Genomic DNA, 20,142 nt, shown 5'->3' with positions numbered 1-20,142 from the left:
GGGTGTGCAGTAAAGTGGGTAAGATCACTGCTGTGTAAAGTGGGCAGAGCCTTCCCAGTCAAAGGTAACTGTGAAATGCTTCCCCAGTGAAAATTAGACTTCATTTTCTAAGTCCTAATTGTTACAATATCAATAATATAGACATTCTTTAAAACTTTCAGCGCACAACCCCTTGACCTTGAATCACTCGCTGTTCATCTATAAGATAAAGTAAAACTGGAAATGTAGATGGATCAAGTTAAATTTTTTCTAATTGAGATATTCTAAGCATACATTCAAATGTCTCACACAATGATCAGAATAACAACCTCAGCTGCAATTATTACTCAAGTGATTTGGTAGAAGGGTTAATGTTAAATATTTTAAAACTCTATTTAGAAGATCACATCACACTAATGCATTTTATTGGACAACATGAAATATACATGGATATTACAGAAGAACAAAATCTAACACAAAAGTGTGAAGCTGGCCTGCCACCTCTGGCATGAAGGCCACAGAGGGAAAGCCGACAACCAACTGGCATTTCAACAAGAAGGGAAATGGCTTTATTAAGGGATTCTCAATTTGTCCAAACGACAAATAGTTAATGCGCATATCGACATATATACATAGACAGAATTTATTTTTCTTATCCCATATAGTCTTTCCACCAGAAATTCCTAAGGACTATATTCAAACACTTTAAATATTTCTGTATGTATTAAAGATGATTGTATCTATGCTTGAGTTATATTTTGGAAATATTATATAAATGCATATTTAGATAAATGGAATGTAATTTTGTGTAATAAGGAAAAAGTACAGGACTAACCATTTTTAGTATGGACCATTTTTAATCTCTTATATGAATCTGGAAATACAATTAATGATAAGTCAAAATGGAAAAATAGTATTATGACAGTGTATGTTTGCTTGTTTGTTTGTTTTGCGGTATGTGGGCCTCTCACTGCTGTGGCCTCTCCCGTTGCGGAGCACAGGCTCTGGACGCGCAGGCTCAGCGGCCATGGCTCACGGGCCCAGCCGCTCCGCGGCATGTGGGATCCTCCCGGACCGGGGCACGAACCCGCGTCCCCTGCATCGGCAGGTATACTCTCAACCACTGCGCCACCAGGGAAGCCCGTGTATGGCTTTTTAAAGAAATCATGTGGGTTACACTCATAAATCTCAGTCACTTTTGGACTTCAATCCTTGATTGTACAGATGTTTTCCTTCCTTTGTGATGAAGGCAATTTCCACCAGAATCGCAGGAATTTCAGGAGAAACAGTAGGACTGTGAAATAACAGAGAAGGTGCAGTCTTTGATACTGAGCCAACCTGGTGTTCATTCTGGTTCTGTCACTAACTAACTGCAATCATAGGTAGGTAACCAAGATCACCTCTCAAGCCCCAGAGAGGTTGTAAAGTAAAAACATTAAAGTTTCTCCACATGGTTATTATGAGAATTAAATTGGGTAGTAGAACTCCTGACTCATAATGGAAACCCCATAATTGTTAATCCCCTACCATCATTTCCCATTCTAGATACACAATCTAGTGAAATTCATCTGGGTCCCAAAGTGCTAGCAAATACAATAATAGGTGATTTTAGCGCCAAACATTTACCTAAGGCTGGCACCTTTGAGATCCTTTTTTGCCCATGATCGATTCTTGCTCTATCATCAAAGTATACGATGTTCACACACTGATCAAACTTCAAAGGTTTGGGGAATTTGTGAAATTGAGAACTCTGTCCTATCTCTCATCTCCACCTCCCTCAAGAGATATGGTGTTCAATGAAGAAGTTGTAAGTGGCCTTGTGGGTGTCCATCTTGCCTTGTGGTCACATCTTTGAGGCAGGCACAGGTGACAAAGTGATGCTGGTGTGAATGGATCAGTCTTTCAAGACATTTGATGATTTCATAGTCAGGAAGAGCGAGACTGGTCATGTTCAAGGCCAGCATTTGAGAAACCACCTCCCTGAAGTCCACCAGCTGCAATGTCAAACAGAACCACAATGATTGAGAGAACAAAATGTTTCAACACAGCTAGACCAAATGCAACCCAAACATCTGTGGAAAACCCAGGTTTGCATGAGCTAGGCAAATTACTTACTCTCATTGCTCTCTGATTAATTCTCTCATTTATGCAAGAAGAAGGAGAAGGAGAAGAGGAAGAGGAAGAGGAAGATGAAGAAGAAGGAGAAGAAGAAGGAGGAGGAGGAGGAAGAGAAGAAGAAGAAGAAGAAGAAGAAGAAGAAGAAGAAGAAGAAGAAGAAGAAGAAGAAGAAGAAGAAGAAGAAGAAGGAGAAGGAGAAGGAGAAGGAGAAGGAGAAGAAGGAGAAGAAGAAGAAGAAGAGGAAGAAGAAGGGGAAGAAGAAGAAGAAGGAGGAGGAGGAGGAGGGTGGGGGAGGGGAGGGGGAGGAGGAGAAGGAGAAGAAGAGGAAGAAGAAGAAGGAGAAGAAGAAGGAGGAGAAGAAGAAGAAGAGGAAGAAGAAGAAGAAGAGGAAGAAGGAGAAGAAGAAGAAGGAAAAGAAGGCTAGCCTGCTAAATTACCTCTAAAGACACTAACCTTCAGCAATTTCATAACCACTTTTCTGATGAGCCAATTAATATGGTACCGGCTACCAAATCAAGAAGCCCAGTTCAGCAACTATGAATGAGATTCTGGCCTTTATAAGATTTCATTTTCCCACTTCCAGGGTGAATGACTAAGCATATCTTTTTCCCAGGGCTGTTCTGAAATTTGGATCAAATGAAACGATGACTGTGTATGTGTTCTGCCTACTAGGAAATGCTCTACAATTGTTGGTGTGGTTGTGTCTCTTGTGTTATAAGCATTTATGCACTGGGATGTTAACTGGGCAATGAACCTCTTAAACAAAAGGAAGAACAAATGGCAAAAAAAAAAAAAAGTATGAGCTGATGAAAATGGAGGACTTCTAAGCGTTGATCAAATCACATCACACAGATTGCCACCTCACAATCCACAACACTGGACTCTCTGGGACAATTATTTGTCCATCACAAAAGGAAAAATGAGCACTGTGGAGCTAGAGAAAATGGACAAAATGTGCCTTATACCCCTTCAAATTCTCATTGACTGGTTGCTGTGATTCTAGGCAAAAGCAGAAGCAGATCAACTAGAGATGGCCAGACAACCCCTCTCCAGAGGTACCTTCCATTTTAGAAAAGGTGTGATCCAATCCGAAGGCAGATGTTTCCTCCAGGAAGTGCCTTCCACACATCCTCATCACGTGCTCATTCACTTACCAGCATCCTTCCTATGCTGAATCCAACTCGGGAAACAGAACACTCTTTCCAGCCTAGTCTCCCTGATGAAAAAGTTTTCCCCAAACTTTTCCACCCTTTTGAATATGGCCAATGCTCTTAGTTGATGAAAGGTTTCCTCTGAGACCACTCACTCTTAGAGTTTGGCCTTCCTCAACTCGGCCTGACACATGAGCCAAAGCAGAGGCAGCCAAAGAGAAAAAATATCCTCGGATCAGAGCCCACTCTGTGCCCTTCTGAGCTGCAGAAAGAGACTGAGATAAAAGCCAAAAGCAGGGGTCAGGCTGCCCAGGACATGTTTTTTTATGCCTGACCTCCTGATGGACTCACCAGATAAAACTCCTCCTTGCAACCAGCGGGCGCATGAGTTCTGTTTTATGGTTTACATCTGGGCTTGGTCGGCCATCAGGTCTGGGTGCCACTGTTTGAGAATTGGGATTGTTTCCTGCAATTGATCTCTGCTGGAGATAAAATTTCCCTCCTGAGGCTGCAGCCCTGGATAACGTTAGAAGATCTGGGATAACACAAACTTCAGAGGCAATCAGCAAATATAATAAAAACCTCTTCACAACCAGAACCGGGCTTTTCACAGGCTTTCCATGGCTTCAATAAGAATGTCTTTTTCTTTGCTACAGTTCGCGCCACAAAAATGTGAATTGTTTTTCTTAGTGGAGTAAATCATAATGGTTCTTTTAATGCCAAAAAGATGATAGAAGACAGATAGATACGTTAGAATGATATAGAAAGCTTGATAAATTGGTTATGAAGAAATATATGAATAATTATCAAGCTTTTGAATTGCCCCATCTTTCCTAAGTCAGGTTTCACTGCCAGATTTCTACCCACCTGCTTTTCTCTCTCTTCTGCTTCTTCCAGAGATTTTTTTAATGTCTTCATTTCACTGGTTACCACTTCTAGCATGTTTCTGGCCCTCTCTTTACTCTCCTTAGCCCCATGCTCTGTAGTCTCCAATTCTGAGTTGACAGACAGTAGCTTTTTCTCAGCATTCTCCTTCATCTTTTCCAGTTTGTCTCTGGATTTATTTAGGTCTTCAATAGCTTTGGTCTGTTCCAAAGTTTTAATCTAAGCAGTCAAAGAGAACGCTGACAATTTCTTCTGCATTTATTTAGGAAAATTGTATGAACAAGACAAATCAGAAGTCAGTGGGGACTTCCTGGTGGCACAGTGGTTGGGAGTCCGCCTGCCAACACAGGGGACACGGGGTTAGATCCCTGCTCCGGGAAGATCCCACATGTCGCGGAGCAACAGGGCTTGTGTGCCACAACAACTGAGCCTGCACTCTAGAGCCCCTGAGCCACAGCTACTGAAGCCGTGCACCTAGAGCCCATGCCCCGCAACAAGAGAGGCCACCACAGTGAGAGGCCCGCCCGCGCGCTGCAGCAAAGAGTGGCTCCCGCTCGCCGCAACTAGAGAAAGCCCGCGTGCAGCAATGAAGACCCAACACAGCCAAAAATAATAAAATAAATAATAAATTTTTTTAAGTCAATGAAATTCATTTAACAACTCCTTTCATGAATGAAGAATTGAATCCAACCCAGTTATACAGACTCTGCTAAGCATATAGACTGGATGAACATGTCTTAAAGCAGTTATAGTTTATGAGCAAATATTAGAGTATCATTATGTGGAAGATTGATGAGATGAAATGGTAGATAGCATGATTCAGGGGTTAAATATTAAAACAAAGTCTGTGGTACTCACACATAGACTCTACCGAGCTCCACAGGGAAAGCAACTTGCACTTTTTACCCCTGCCAAGGGGTCATCCCTGGTATACAAACATTAGAAAGAGCAAAATGTCTCCTCACTTGGTGATTTACCACAAGGAAGCCCCACTTAAAATCTCCGTGGCAAGTCATCAGTGCTGTGAGGGCAATTAGCAGTTTTTCTGAAAAAATGTCTTCTGACTTTACCAATGAGTCTATGGGAACTGGGAGGTGGCCACAGCACTCACTGCAGGCAGGAGGCAAGGGTGGTACCTCTCTCTCAGAAGCTATCCCAGGATCTTAAAGCCAAAACAGAGCATCCTCAAGTATGAGGCACATTTGCTTTATTAGTTTAGTATTTAAAATTATACCAGATCTGCCGACAAAAAGAATCTGAGTCAGAGGAATGAAGGTCTGATACATAATATAGCATGGATGAGCTGTGAAGACATCACTATACGTGAAATAAGCCAGACACAACAGACACAGAAAGACAAACACTGTATAATTCCACTCCTGTGAGTTACCTGGCGTAGGCTAATTCACAGAGCCAGAATGTGGAACAGAAGTTACCAGGAGCTGAGGGAATGGGGAGCTCTTGTTTAATGGGCACAGAGTTTCAGTTTAAGATGATGACAAAGTTCTGGAAATGGACAGTGGTGGTGGTTGCACAACAGTGTGAATGGACTTCATGTCACTGAATTGTACATGTAAAAATGGTTAAAAATGGTAAAATTTTATGTTCTGTATATTGTACCACAATTTTTTTAAAAAAAGAATTTGAGGTAGTTTTGCATAATTAGGCACAAAGTTTTTTCACTGACCATTCAAAATAAAAATGAATGAGCTACCACTTATCCACTGGGTGACTATAACCAAAAAGATAGGCAGTAACAAGTGTTGGTGAAGAAGTGGGGAAATTGGAACCCTCCTATACTGCTGGTAAAATGCAAAATGGTGTGACTGCTGTGAATAACAGTTGGCCAGTTTTCAAACTGTAAACATCGAGTTGACTTATGACCCAGCAATTCCACTCCAAGGTGCATATATGCAAGAGAACTAAGAACTTACGTCCACACAAAACCTTCACAAGAATGTTCGTAGCAGCACTATTCATAATCACCAAAAAGTGAAGACAGCCTACATATCCATCAATGGACGAGTAGATACTATATCCATGCAGCGGAGTATGACTCAGCAATAAAAAGGAACGTAGTACTGATACATGTTACAACGTGGATGAACCTTGAAAACATTGGTTAGGGGAAGTAACTCAGTCACAAAAGACCACTTATTATATGATTCCATTTATATGAGAGATCCAGAAAAGGCCAGGGGTTGGTGGGAGTAGAAAATGGGGAGTAACTGTTCCCCATTTCTTTTTCAGGTAATGAAAATGTTCTGAAATTAGATAGCAGTGATGTTTATAAAACTCTGTGAATATACTAAAAATACTGAATTGTACACTTTTAAAAGGGTAAGTTTTATTATATGTGAATTTATCTTGATAAAGTTGTTATTGGAAAGTACATTTACAAAGAAGCCTTTAAATGCATCAAAAGAAATTACTTTGAAATAAAGAAGTACACGTGGGATGGACAAAGCACCAATACCAGCAGAGCTCTGAATTTAGTTCTGAGCCTCCTAACAGTTCAGACAAGGCCTACAGGCATATTCTCAAAGAAAAAGCATAAATTTGTGTTTTAATTTTGTTGAAAATCATTTAAAGGTTACATCTGAAAGTAATAAAAAGATACCAAATAATGAGCGTTTGCTGATTTCTCCCATCCCCTTTCATTTTATCCCTTCTTTCCTAAGAAAGAAAGACGCTTTCTTGCTGCATCTACTCCCAGCCTGTTGTTCCCAGGGCAAGTCTGAGTCATGGGGAGAGTGTTGGGGAAGAAGAAAGCCTGAGAGACTAAACTGATCTACCCGATAAAAAGCTGAGAGAGGAGCGGGAGGAAAGAGTCTCTGTCAACTAGGCTGCAGGAAGTGTTTCTGGATGGAACTTGGGATGATGGAAGAGGGGCTTGTGAGGAGATATAGGTGTCATGCAGCAAGGAAACAAGAGGGAGAGAAAACAATGGAAAAGACGCTTTAAAATACTGCTACTCTTGATGAATGAAATCCTCCTTTTTCTGTTTTCCTTTTTGTTTTGAGTAACAATAATAAAGCAACATGAGCATTTAGTTTCTGGACTGCTGATTATTTATTGATGAAGGATTCTGAGATTGTTGCAATCTACCCAGACTACATTTGGAGGCTACTGTCAGAGATTAAAATCTTGACAGAGTCTCGGGGTCAGAGCTCATCTGCATGGAGACTGAGCTCCAGAATTATGGCGTAAGGAGCACAAGCTGACCTGACCTAAACTCTGAAGGGTCCTCCAACACTTCTGGAAAGTCAGAGGAACGGTAGAAGCTATTCTAAGATTGGAAGTATGACACGATACGGAGGAAAGGTGCCTGCTTGGGACAGGGATGTCCAGATGGAAAATCAGATTTATACTGTCTGGGTAATGTCACTAAACTGAGAAAGCTTGAGTCAAATACCTAAACTGGAAACTTGTTTGTACCTACTATCACACACACAGATTCTTAAGAAATTAAATTCCTTTCCAGGCAGAGAGGAAGTCAATGGCAGACACTCTTGGACAAGTTCAAAACTTTTGAACTGGCTCCATGCAGGAGAGAGGAAATCTCTTGGGAAACTGACAGCTGCTCGCAATCCAGAAGGTGTAAGAACAACTGCTGTAGCTTGGGAAATATGCAGGAAATAAAATGCCAGCAACAGCTGGGGGAGGGGATTCGGAGTCAGCTTTTTCGTCAATGAACCAGCACCAGTAGGGCAAGCACTTGAGACGAGGAAACGGCGCCCACGAAGTGCAGGTCTGCAGGGGCCGACCTTGGAGATCATTCATGGATTCCAAGTTATCAAAACCCGTATTTGAACGTGGACTGTATATAGTACGAGTATATTCGAATATTATCTCAATGTAGATTCCTGAGTGTAACGACTGCACTGTGGTCACACAGAAGAATTCTCTTGTTCTTAAGATATAGTGGGTAAGTATTCAGGGATGAAGTGTCATGATGTCTGCAACTTACTCTCAAATGGTTCCTCTCTCTGTCTCTCTGTATCTCTCTGTCTCTCTCATTAGGCAAAATATAACAGTAAGTAAAATGTTAACAATCTACATGAAAGGTAAAAGAATGTCTGTTATGCTATTCTTGCAACTCTTCTATAGGTTTGAAATTTTTCAAAATAAAAAATTGAGAAGGGAGCTTTCCCATGAGTGATCGGTACATGTATAATGCATCCTATCAGTAAAAAATTCTGAATACATATGTACATTTATTTATAAATTATATGAACAAGTGCTCTAAATAATACATTGTGTAGATTTTCAAATATTTTACAGATAGGGGACATTAGATGAGTGAAATCAATATCAATTTTAAAACAAGGTTATCTCCCTTTAAAACATAAAGATTCCCTTCACATGCCAACTATCTCAGCGCTGCAGAGAAAACATGGGGCAAAGCAAGAAGTTTCTGGGATCGCTATGTTGCATTATAAACCTTACATTAACAGAAGAGGAGATCCATTCAGCCTTTCTACTCAGATTGCAAAAACATTTACAGTGGGCCATCTACCAAAGGAGATGGAACACAGCTTGGAGAGTTAGCAGCACATAAATCAAGTCCTAATGAGAAAAATTTACAGCCAAGAATTTCTCAAAAATGTGAGACTTTATCACAATCCTGAGGGCTGCCTGAATTCTTGTTGTCAGGGAGAAAGTAATGGACTCCAAGCCAAGCCACCATGACCGAACTGGGAGTCAGCGGTAGGAAGTAAGCCTCAGCCTCCTACGTCAGATCCAGCAAATGAGACTGCTGGGAGGATGGGGGGTTGGGGTTGGGGGTGGGGAAAGGGGGCCAAGGCAAATGGGCTTCTTAATCCAACTACGGGAGCTTATCAGATCCAGCCCAGAGTTCAGTGAGAGACTGTGCCCACAATTTTTTCCCAGTGGGACAGAGACGGTCATAAACAAGACTGATGTGCCACTCAGACCCCAGCGAGGATGGACCAGCTTCCGAGTCTGCTTCCCTTCCAGTGAATAACATATCTGGCATCTGCCTCCTTGAGGGAAAGCGTTTCAAATCTGGTGAACAACTCTCTCGTGTTATAAGGGCCAAAGACCCTGAAAGAGAAGGTGATTCGACGTAACATCGGACCTGTTGAATCTGCCAGAGGATGTGAATTCTCCACCTGGAGGGTTTTTAGGAGATCGCACTGAAAATAGGACCCTGCGGGAGCCAGGCGCTGCAAGAGGGCTCTCTAAAGGGGGTGGGACAGCAGCGGGGGAGGGTCACCCAATGATGCTGTGCCCCTCCTCAAAGAACCACAGAGATTTCACTAGGAGGAAACCACAGCACAAATCAAAGGAAGATGCTCCACTCTGCGGGCTGAGCACACCCCAAACCCCTCCGCAGCACCAGGGAGGTTCTTCCTCACAGGTTCTGCTTGACGTACACGTTCAAAGTGGGGCGAGTTCAGGGCAACTCAAGGTCCATGGATCTACATAATCAGAGCTGAGCTCATGATGGTAGGTTTGGGGAAAATAATATAAAGAAAGGCCGCACTGGTTAGATTGGAGAAAGTTCTGGAGTGTGGGAGGAGCATGGGAAGCAGCTACCTTATGTGGGAGATTATCAAGAAAGTGAGAAAGCAGAAGAGAGCTTTGCTGGTGGCTGAAGAATGTTACCTTCTTTGGGTGTTTCTTGAGAGACTACAAGGAAGATAATAATGGCTTTCCACTAGTTTTTGGTTGTCTGACTACCAGTCTTCGGCCACAGCTCCCTACTAAGATTGAGCGACATGGTACAGGCTGAAAGCTCACCACCAAATATCTATTCTTCCTTTTTTTATTACTTCCCAGAATAAAGACCCATTTCTTAGGCTGACTTCATCTAAGTGAGCCCCAGGGACTAAGTTACAGCCAACGAAGACTAAGAAGTGTTGTATTGTTCCTGGAAAGTGGCATACAGGATGTCCTTCCACCTTTCCTTCGGCCTGGTGCCTGGAATGAGGCCAGAAGCTAGCTTGCACTAAGAGGTGGCATTGAGGAGGAAAGTTATTGCTGGATGGTGAAGCAGAAAGAGAGAACAAGCCAGGATCAGTGATGAACATGAAGCTATCCTACTAAACGTGGAATGACTACGTCCATGCTTCCTTGCAGTGAGAAAGACGTAAACATCTTTCCTGACCAAGCCACTGTTATTGTGTGTTTCAGTCTACTCAGCTGAAACTATTCATAACCCATGCCGTCTACAAAGCAACTAGCGTTGCTTTGGGCAGATCCCTAGAAACAGAAAGTAGATTACTGGTTTATGGAGTTTGGGGAAAGGATGAATATGAAGGTTTTTGTTTTAGTTTTGGGAGGTGAGGGGATGATGGACATGTTCCAGAATTAGGGAATGGTGATAGCTGCACAACCTTGTCAACATATTAAAAACTACTCAATTTTGTACTTTAAAAGAGTGAATTTTGGGAGTTCCCTGGTGGCCTCGTGGTTAGGATTCCGGGCTTTCACTGCCATGGCCTGGGTTCAATCCCTGGTTGTGGAACTGAGATCCTGCAAGCCACGCGGCACAGCCAAAAAAAAAAAGTGAATTTTATAGCATGTGAATTATATCTCAGTTTTTTAAACGAAACACATAGAAATGTGTCCAAATTATTACTTTGTATCAACCCTCTCTAAATGGTGAAATTAATGACTAATTTAGTAAGAGTGCCCCCCCAACCCCACAAAAGACATATCCACCCAGAACCTCGGAATGTAGTCTTATTTGCAATTTGCAGGTGTAATTAAGATAAGAAGCTTGGGGCTTCCCTTGTGGTGCAGTGGTTAAGAATCTTCCTGCCAATGCAGGCGACATGGGTTCGAGCCCTGGTCCAGGAAGATCCCACGTGCCGCGGAGAAACTAAGCCCGTGCGCCACAACTACTGAGCCTGCGCTCTAGAGCCCGCAAGCCATAGCTACTGAGCCCGCAAGCCACAACTACTGAAGCCCGTGTGCCTAGAGCCTGTGCTCCACGACGAGAGAAGCCACCGCAATCAGAAGCCCGCGCACCGCAACCAAGAATAGCCCCCACTCGCTGCAACTAGAGAAAGCCCACGCACAGCAACGAAGACCCAATGCAGCCAAAAATAAATTAATTAAGTAAGTAAATTTTTTTAAAAAAGATAAGAAGCTCAAGGTGAGATCATCCTGGATTAGGGTGGGCCCCAGATCCAATAATGAGTATTCATATAAGATACAGAAAAGGAGAGACATACAGAAGGAAAGGTGACAATGGAGACAGAGATCAGAATTCTGCAGCGGTATGCCAAGGGTTGTAGGCAGCAACCGGAAGCCAGGAGAAAGGCATGGAATGGTTCCCCTCAGATGCTCCAAAAAGAACCAACCCTAGCAACACCTTGATTTCAGACTTCTGGACTCCAGAATTGTGAGAGAATCAATTTCTGTTGTATTAAGCCACTCTATTCGTGGTACTAGGTTACAGCAGCCCTAGGAAACTAACCCAAGAAGGCCATTTTTGCTAACGTCAGAAATACTGCTTTATGGATAGTAAAATTAACACAGGGACAAGCATAGGTGATGTACAAAGATGGAGAATTGATACCATCAGTCTGTCTTGAATACTAATATGTCTCAAGTAAAACAATAAAAAGCTGTTTTGTAGTTGAAATCTTATAAATTCATGAAGTTAGCATTTACTGTATTAGTCAGCATTGGTGTCATTTACTGTATTAGTAAGTTATAGAGATCTCTGTTCCTTACTGGCAGGCAGACTTTGCACTCTACTTAAATGTTTAGGGGCTGAGTGATTGCTGAGTCAGTCAAATCCAGTCTCTTCTATACCTTACCTGTAGAAATACGTGCATCTCTTTATGCAAAATAAAACAACAAATTAAACACACAAGCCAACTTTCTTTACTTTCCTGTCTCTCCTTCCCTTTTCATCCATGTATTCCAGAAGACTAGGCCGCCATCTTTGTTTCTACTTCTCTGTCATTTCTCAGCCTACTGAAACTCGGCTTTTTGTCAGAGCCTTCACTCACTACCACCAAGATCTGCTATTATACACGCTCAAGCCTTAGATGTCCCAAGGCCAAGTGTAGCAAATCGTCATTCAGTCTTCATCTCACGGCTGCCCTTGATGCTGTTGCTCACAGCCTTATTCTGGAGTCCCTTTGCTCTCCTCATATCTCTGTTTCTTTTTAGTCTCTTTCCTGACAATTTCACTCATCTTCTTGAAATTCCCCAGTGGCTCCCCAGGACCCAGATGAAAAGTCCAAGCATCCTCGCGTGACACACAAGGCCCTGTGTGAGCTGGCCCTGTCCCCTGTCCGCTACCCAGTTTCTTCTGCCAGTGCTCCAAACCCCGGAAATTATCACGGTGTTAGCAGCAGCCAATCAGCGTTTCTATCCACCTGCTTATTGCATTTAATTATCACTCATTTTCATTCTCTTCTCCAATCTGTCTATATTTCAGTTATTCCCATTCTACCTCCACAATGTTTACCTGTCCACAAGTCACCTATGTGATCCATTTTCTTCTTTAACTTAACCACCTTTTTAACTTAAAGGAATTTAATGATTTTAAAGGGAATTTTATATGATTTCAACAGAATGTGCCACAAATGGGAGACAACAATAAAACAAACACTGTATTAACAATAAAACAAAACGGTATTAGTAGGTACTATTGCTGGTACTCAGCACTGAGCACAAGGCTTATTCTTTGTTTAAAATGTAGACCAGCAAGTGTTCTAGGACATAGTAACCTCTAAGATTTTCTCCTTCATGGTGAAAGAATTGAAAGAAAAACTAAAGGGAACCCATTTTTTACTTCAGGATTGAACATCATATAATACCCCATCCTGTATCTCCTAGAAGCATTCTGTATACAGAATGCTTCTGCTCTCTTCCCGCTTCCACTCTCTTCCCGCTTCCGCTCTCTTCCCGCTTCCGCTCTCTGCTACACGAAGTGTGGGCTCCTCTCACCCCAGCACCACTTCTAGTTCACAGGGTTGTCTTGGCCCAGGCCTCCTATGGCTACTCTCACTACACTTAGCCGGGATCATGGCTTAGCGCATCTGCCTGGGAACCTCTGATGGCGAGTCACTGTGTCCCTTACTTGAGTGGGCCACCGCCACCTGCTCCCACAGTGTGCTCTCTTGAGCACATCTTTAGCTACCTTCCGTATGCCCCAAGAGCGCAAATGGAACTTCAGGCCCCGGGGCATGGGTGCGATCTAGGCCCCCTGCGCCTGCACCTCCTGCAGCCCCTGCCAGCCAGGGAGGGAGCAACTGTGTGCTGACTTCAGGGCACATCAGTGTTCCCTGACCCACCAGACACACCCCCAAAGGTCAGTCTCAAGGTATGAGACGGGTGTCCAGGATACTTACTTCTGATATTTTCTCCCCCCCCCAGGCACCCTATCAGATGCTTTCCCTAGCCTCCCCCTTCCTTTACATTCAAGTATGTCCACTCCCCTGGGTGGAGTCTGCCCTCCCCTTCTCTAGGGAAATAAGCCTTTACCTAGTGGCCTCCTCCTGATGCCAAAAGGGCTTCGGGGGAAAAAAGCTAATGACTCAGAAGGGAGAATAGGGTGGGAAAAATGCCCTAAAATATTGTCCTGCTACACAGATTCAAGTGCGGCTTCATTCCAGATTCCTTTTCCCAACTGGTCTGTGTCCAGATTCAGAAACATTCCAAAAGTCCATTTCAGAGCCCGTGTCTGCAAAGAGCAAGGACATCATCGTTGCCCACTTTCACGACATGGGTATGTGCCAGGGGTGACATGCGTACATGAAGTTATGTATTATGGCCAGTGGCACACATACGTGATATTTAAATATTTTTATTAAATCCCAAGTTCTAATTTCGTTCTTCTCTGTATTCATTAGAAGCCGAACACCCCGAATCCAGGAATCACACCACCCCAACCTGTCTGCCCTCTTCACCATTTGGTGTGACACATCGCACAGCACAACCCACACCTGTCTTGTCAGTGAACACTTCTGTTCATTGTCTCATTTTCTCTAAGCAAATTCCCATGTGAAAAATCCCTACATGATCCCTACCATGATAGTCACCCACACTTTGAAGAAATGTTTCTATTTTCTGTACATCACATCACCCCTTTTGACTGACTTTTTGACTGACTTTTCACCCCTTTTTGACTGACTTTTCACCCAGCAACTATGGCTTCAATTCAAATACTGAAGAGACACGAAATTGATCGACTCTGCTGATCTGTGGGATATTTGCATTTTTCTCACAACTCTAGAAAATCAGAGGAGATTTTCAGCTTTTTTTTCCTGGTGTGTCCCTTTTAAGGCTGTCACGCTTTTGCATAAACTTTTATGGAAACACACACAGACAGTGACAAGGAAATGCAGCTGAGCACTTGCCTGAAGCTTACTGGTGTCAGCCAGTTTGGCTTTGAGGTCAGTGTTCGATTCTCGACACACGCTCAGCTCCTTCTGCAGCCTCTCCACCTTCTTCTGCAACTTCCTGATGGTGACATTGCCCTCGTCCCCCTCCACGGCCGATGCCAAGTGCACCTGCTTCTCCTCCTCCAGCTGGGCTATTTTTTGCCAGAGGAGGTTCATGTGCAGCTCTTTGCTCTCCAGTCTTTCTTTCTGAGTCTTTAGCTGGTTTAATACAAACAGGGATTTTTTTTTTAATAATCATTGAATAGTCAGTAAATATAAATGAATTACTCAGATAATGTTGATCTTTATCTACACTTCAATAAGACTAATTTGTAAACCATCAGATTTTCCTGATTGCATTTTTCTATCCCTATGTTTCCAAGCATTAATTTGGTAGCTGCAAAGTATGAGACAAAAAGAGCCACAGAAAATGCACAAAGGAGTAGGCTTTCAATGTCTGATTCCCTCCAACATTATGTGCATCATAATAAAAGTGTAAAATTACTTTTAAGACTACTAAAATGGGCTTATCAAGAGCAGAACATAATAAGACAGACAAAATCCTCTCCAACACCCCACGGCAACTATACTGCTACTGGTCTTTTCTGAAAGAAGACAAAGTGTAAATTAGTACCGAAAACCCAGTGCGACTACTTTCAATCACTTAGAACCAGGTTGAGTGGCACCAAACGTGGGAGTTGATATATTTTTAAAGTAAGCTATATGAAGGAGGTTTTGAGGAAAGCTTTGTTTATATATTGAAAATCTTAGAAATAGAAGGGACTTCAAGAAGGCATTGCTTCATTAGTGTCTTTACTATACGCCAGACCTTATACCATCCACAAACCAGGCTGAAGAGGGTCTGCAAATAGCACTTAGCATCGACGGTCAAACTTGATGAAAGAAATTGTAATGGTTTTTAGAAAAAGATTATGGACTCTATGAGGAGAAAAAAATCCTCCTGGGCTTCATATGTCACAATTAGTGAGTAGAATATTAAGTACAGGAACCTCTTTCATCTCTTACAAACACTGGGAATTGGAATCGTGTAGAATTATAGAATGTTAGAGCTAAAGACCATCCCATTTTCCCTAATTATATATTCTGCATTAGTAAAGTGTTTGAAGGTGTGAAGGGCTTACTGAAATGAGGGCTTAAATATCTTGTCTAACAGTGACAGCAATGTCCATGCCCACATCCTTTTTTAACAAGGCGCTTTTAGTATTTCTCTAACTAAACTCCCTTTCCTGAGCTTCTTCATGTCAAATTTCACTCTACTGCAAATTTACCATGGTAAGTTCTGTATGCTAGTCATTTTAATAATTATATAATACTTAAGAAGGAATAATATTGGATATTGAGGAAAAATCAATTATCTGAGAACTTCAGAAAGAATTGTAGCTCAGTTTAATGTCTCTGATGGTACTAGGGGTTGTCTGCTTTCTTTTATAAAATATTCCCTAAGATACAGTAAATGGAGAAGAGGTCAAATATGAATAGAGCATCTTCTATGAACCAACAGTACAAAAATGCTATTTATTAACAACCTCATGAGGTAGGCATCATCACCATCTTAAATACGAGGAAACACAGAGAAGTATATAATTTGCCCAATGTCACACAGCTTGGTTGAACCAAATTGAGAACCCAGATGTGACTCATTAAGCAGCCTATACACGATAATTCTACCACAGAATTTTCTCCTAAGAACTATTCTAAGGACACATCTGTGTTTTCCTATTTCTTTCCCCAATGCCAATAATTACATGATAATTATGTTTTTACGTTTCATCCATTCATTTATGTAGTCTAAACTGTTTCTGAGTCTTCCTTTGAGTGAGTGGAAAGTAAACTCTTCTCCTCTCTACTTTCTAGTGCAAGAGAGCTTATATAAAGGTGAGACTGCTAGACGTTGTCCAGCTCTCCTCTTCTCCCATAGTCATAGAAACAGTGACTTCTTCAGCTAGACAAATGGCTACCCAGAGTAAAGGCTACAGTTCCCAGCCTCCCTTGCAGCTAGGTTTAGCCATCAGAACACATTCTAGCTGTGGGATATAAACACAAGTTCACATAGAAAACTCTGGGAGCCTCCTTTAAAAGACAGCTCATGCATGTTCTTTTGCATCCCTCTTCTTCATCCCTTTCTTTTTTAACCTTCTGCCCGGAACACAGATATAATGGTTCTAGGCACCACTGTGAACCATGACAAGAAGGACCCCGCTAGGGATGGGCAATTACTGAGCTGAAAGGAGCCTGGGTCCTTGGAAACTTTACAGAGTAGAGCTGCCAACTCACTCTAAGCTGCTTACCTCCAGAAATGGATGTGAGGGAAAAAAATACCCAAAAAAACCCCTTCTACTTGTTTAAGCTATTCACAGTCAAACATAACCTTAGATGATACACTTACTTTCCCTTCAGACTTGAAACAGAGACTCAGCTTCTAAATACATATTTGTATAATATGTTTCCTAGCCACACTGGCAAATATGGTGGAAATAAATTATTTTTCAAGATTTAAGTTTCTCAGAATTTCCCTCTCTCAACACCAGCAATATCCCCTACCTTTCTCTGTAAACTGTAGGCGACCGTCTTGTTTTCAATGACTGTGCTGCTCTCGAGGCGGACCAGCTGCTCTGTGCGAGCTAAAACTACATCCAGACGCGTGTCGAAGCCAAGTGCAGCAGCCATCTGGTCCAACTTCATCTTCTCTGAAAGCTGATCCAGAAATTTAAGATACTAAACCCAAGAACAAAAATGAAAATGGGACACAAAAGTAGAGTTAACAGGTGATCTCACAGAATCCTTGTGTTTCTCCCAAGCTTACAGGTAGTTCTCATTAAACCCAGTACAGAGCCCAGCCCCTGACTCCAGTGCTTGGTGATGAATTCTTGAACCACCTTGCCCGCTCCACTTTCTGTTCCTTGTCCAAATTCTCTTGACTCTCCTGGTCAGGGGCCTTGATGTTCAGTCTAACATTATACACTCTTCTTAACCCTGCCACCTGACAAATGTGGAATGCTCCTGACTGCATCTGAATCTCTCTGCTTTGGGTACATGCTGCTGCTACCATGACCCTCCCAGCTCCTGGGATCTACTGGCTAATCCAGCCCCTGCGAGCCACTCATCCACGTACCTTCCATGGAAATTTTGTCCACCTAAGTGGGTCCTGGCCTCCAAGGTGGAAATTGACCAATTAGCTGGTTGCCATTTTACACTTCTTGGTTTCTACAAATCACGCTGAAACCAGAGCTCTCCATACAAACAAACTTGGGCAACATTTTTGTTTTTGTAAGTTAAAATTCTTTAGAAAATGTCTTTAGGGCTTCCCTGGTGGCGCAGTGGTTGAGAGTCCGCCTGCCGATGCAGGGGACACGGGTTCGTGCCCCGGTCCGGGAGGATCCCACGTGCCGTGGAGCGGCTGGGCCCATGAGCCGTGGCCGCTGAGCCTGCGCGTCCGGAGCCTGTGCTCCACAATGGGAGAGGCCACAGCAGTGAGAGGCCCGCGTACCTCAAAAAAAAAAAAAAAAAAAGAAAATGTCTTTAAAAGTTTTTAATGTATCAAAGTTAAACGAACAACATTCTAAAATTGAGCTGTATCAGGGAATTGAGCTGTAACAGGTTAAAGTTACAAAACTACCCTAGGATCCTCCTCCACTTGATTTCTGTGGCTTATCTCATCATGCCAGATATTAATCCTTACTAAGTGCTTGATGGATAAATAAATCCATCAATGAGCTTTCTATAACATAATTTCATGATCTGGGTTCTATCTTTGAAAGTTCCTTCTCATTGCAATAACTCATCCATCTGGCATTTTTAGGCAATTACATGTTTAAACAAGTATAAAGTATCATTTCCTGATGACTAAAGCACGCCAGCTTAAAGCACAGAGCTATCCATATTTCAGTCATCAGAATGAAATTATTTGTAAGTGTATATTTTCCAATTTTGTTGAAAAGCATACGTAAAACTTCATCTCTCCTGTAAGTCACAGCCGTTACAGACATTGCTGCTGTATTGTGTGACAGGACCACCACAGGCTGTTTTTGTCTCTGAATCATCAGTTTGTCACTTCTTTTTTTGGCTGTCTTGGGTCTTCGTTGCAGCGTGTGAGCTTCTCATTGCGGTGGCTTCTCTTGTTGCAGAGCACGGGCTCTAGGCACGCGGGCTTCAGTAGTTGTGGCTCGCAGGCTTCAGTAGTTGTGGCTCGGGGGCTCTAGAGCACAGGCTCAGTAGTTGTGGCACACAGGCCTCGTTGCTCTGCAGCACGTGGGATCTTCCCTAACCAGGGCTTGAACCTGTGTCCCCTGCATTGGCAGGCGGTTTCTTAACCACCGCGCCACCAGGGAAGCCCCAGTTTGTCACTTCTTAATGTTGGGTCAGCCCCCCTCATGGACTATTTCATTTCTAATCTATGCAGATGAAAGTGAAATAACTGCTACTGTTTGTATTTTAAATAAAATAGAGTTGGTACCTCTCATGCGAAGGTATAAAAGCCTCTCTTTCTATTTCTACACGTGACCCATCCACTCAGTATTCAAGGATCTACAGCAGGCCAAAGGGGATTAAGGCAGGACTGAGCCAAGACCCCACAGAGAAAGTGCCTTTTCAAGGATCTTGGCCAAGCCTCAGAAAGTTAAGGTTGCTGACAGGATTCCTGTACATTTTGTTCATTTGAATCACAGTGTAGCATGAATATATTCTATGTCGTATAAACCTCAATTACCTGTATTTAAATTTAATCTCTATACACCTTTGCTTTTCAATCTTACATGCCTACTGTTTAAATTTACCTCAATTACCTGTATTTAAATTTAATCTCTATACACTTTTGCTTTTCAATCTTACATACCTACTAGCCTTACTAGGCAGTAAGGCAACTATGATTATTTTATAGGCAGTTATCTACGAGAGATTCACCATGGGCAGAATCAGTTTACACAACTTGATTGCATGACTGAAAGCTGTTTTGGCATAACCTCAATTAAAATTAATGAGTCATCCTAGTGAAGGCGGGAAGAGACAACGATCTACCTAAAAGTCTTGCCTTTGATATGCTTCTTCTATTATTTAAATAATATTTATTGATTCTTGCTCTAAGCCCTGGAAAAATCCAGAAAAAATGATTTCCCCGGGCCTCAAGAAGTTCTGAGTTGACTGGAAAAGACAAATTAAGACATGGATACAAAAAGGGTGATTAGTGCCGTGACAGAGCCAGGTACGTGTTGCGTGAAGAACTAAGCCTCTGAGGAAAGGCTTCCAGAGGAAGTGGCATTGGAGCTGAGTCTCGAAGGGATAGTTATTTCTAGAAGAAGGTAAGGAGAACATTTTCTCAGAGAGACCAGCAATGTGCAATATGGATTGCCTCTAGACTCTCAGAGCCACTCTGCCTGCAGAAAAACCTTTCTTTGAGTCAGAACCCTCCTGTGGCTTTCCATTACCCACAGGATAAAGCCTCACGTAATCAGCCTGCCCTACCTCAGTGATTCCTGCCACCTTGAGAGCTGCCTCCTGCCTCTGCCTCGGCAAGCATCACGTTCCAGTCTCCCTGTCACCCTCTGTTTCTTCATCCTTCCTGCTGTCCCCTCTGCCTCAAATTCCTTCCCCACCGCTTCTGCCTGCCAAGTTCCTACTCA

General features: G+C 42.6%; 1 protein-coding gene across 1 annotated transcript in view; it reads right to left on the bottom strand.

Annotated features, from left to right (window-relative positions):
• Positions 1 to 478: 478 nt before the first annotated feature.
• Positions 479 to 20,142, bottom strand: part of CCDC170 (coiled-coil domain containing 170) — a 53,280-nt gene continuing 33,616 nt past the window's right edge. Inside the window, 4 exon segments of the mRNA XM_030853153.2 lie at positions 479 to 1,973; positions 4,116 to 4,352; positions 14,483 to 14,725; positions 17,069 to 17,242. Coding sequence (XP_030709013.2) covers positions 1,773 to 1,973; positions 4,116 to 4,352; positions 14,483 to 14,725; positions 17,069 to 17,242 — 855 coding nt within the window. The 3' untranslated portion in view covers positions 479 to 1,772.

Source organism: Globicephala melas, chromosome 14 (assembly GCF_963455315.2).
Source record: "Globicephala melas chromosome 14, mGloMel1.2, whole genome shotgun sequence".
In the NCBI taxonomy this organism is placed as follows: Eukaryota; Metazoa; Chordata; class Mammalia; order Artiodactyla; family Delphinidae; genus Globicephala; species Globicephala melas.
This window is presented reverse-complemented; position numbering and strand designations above follow the sequence as displayed.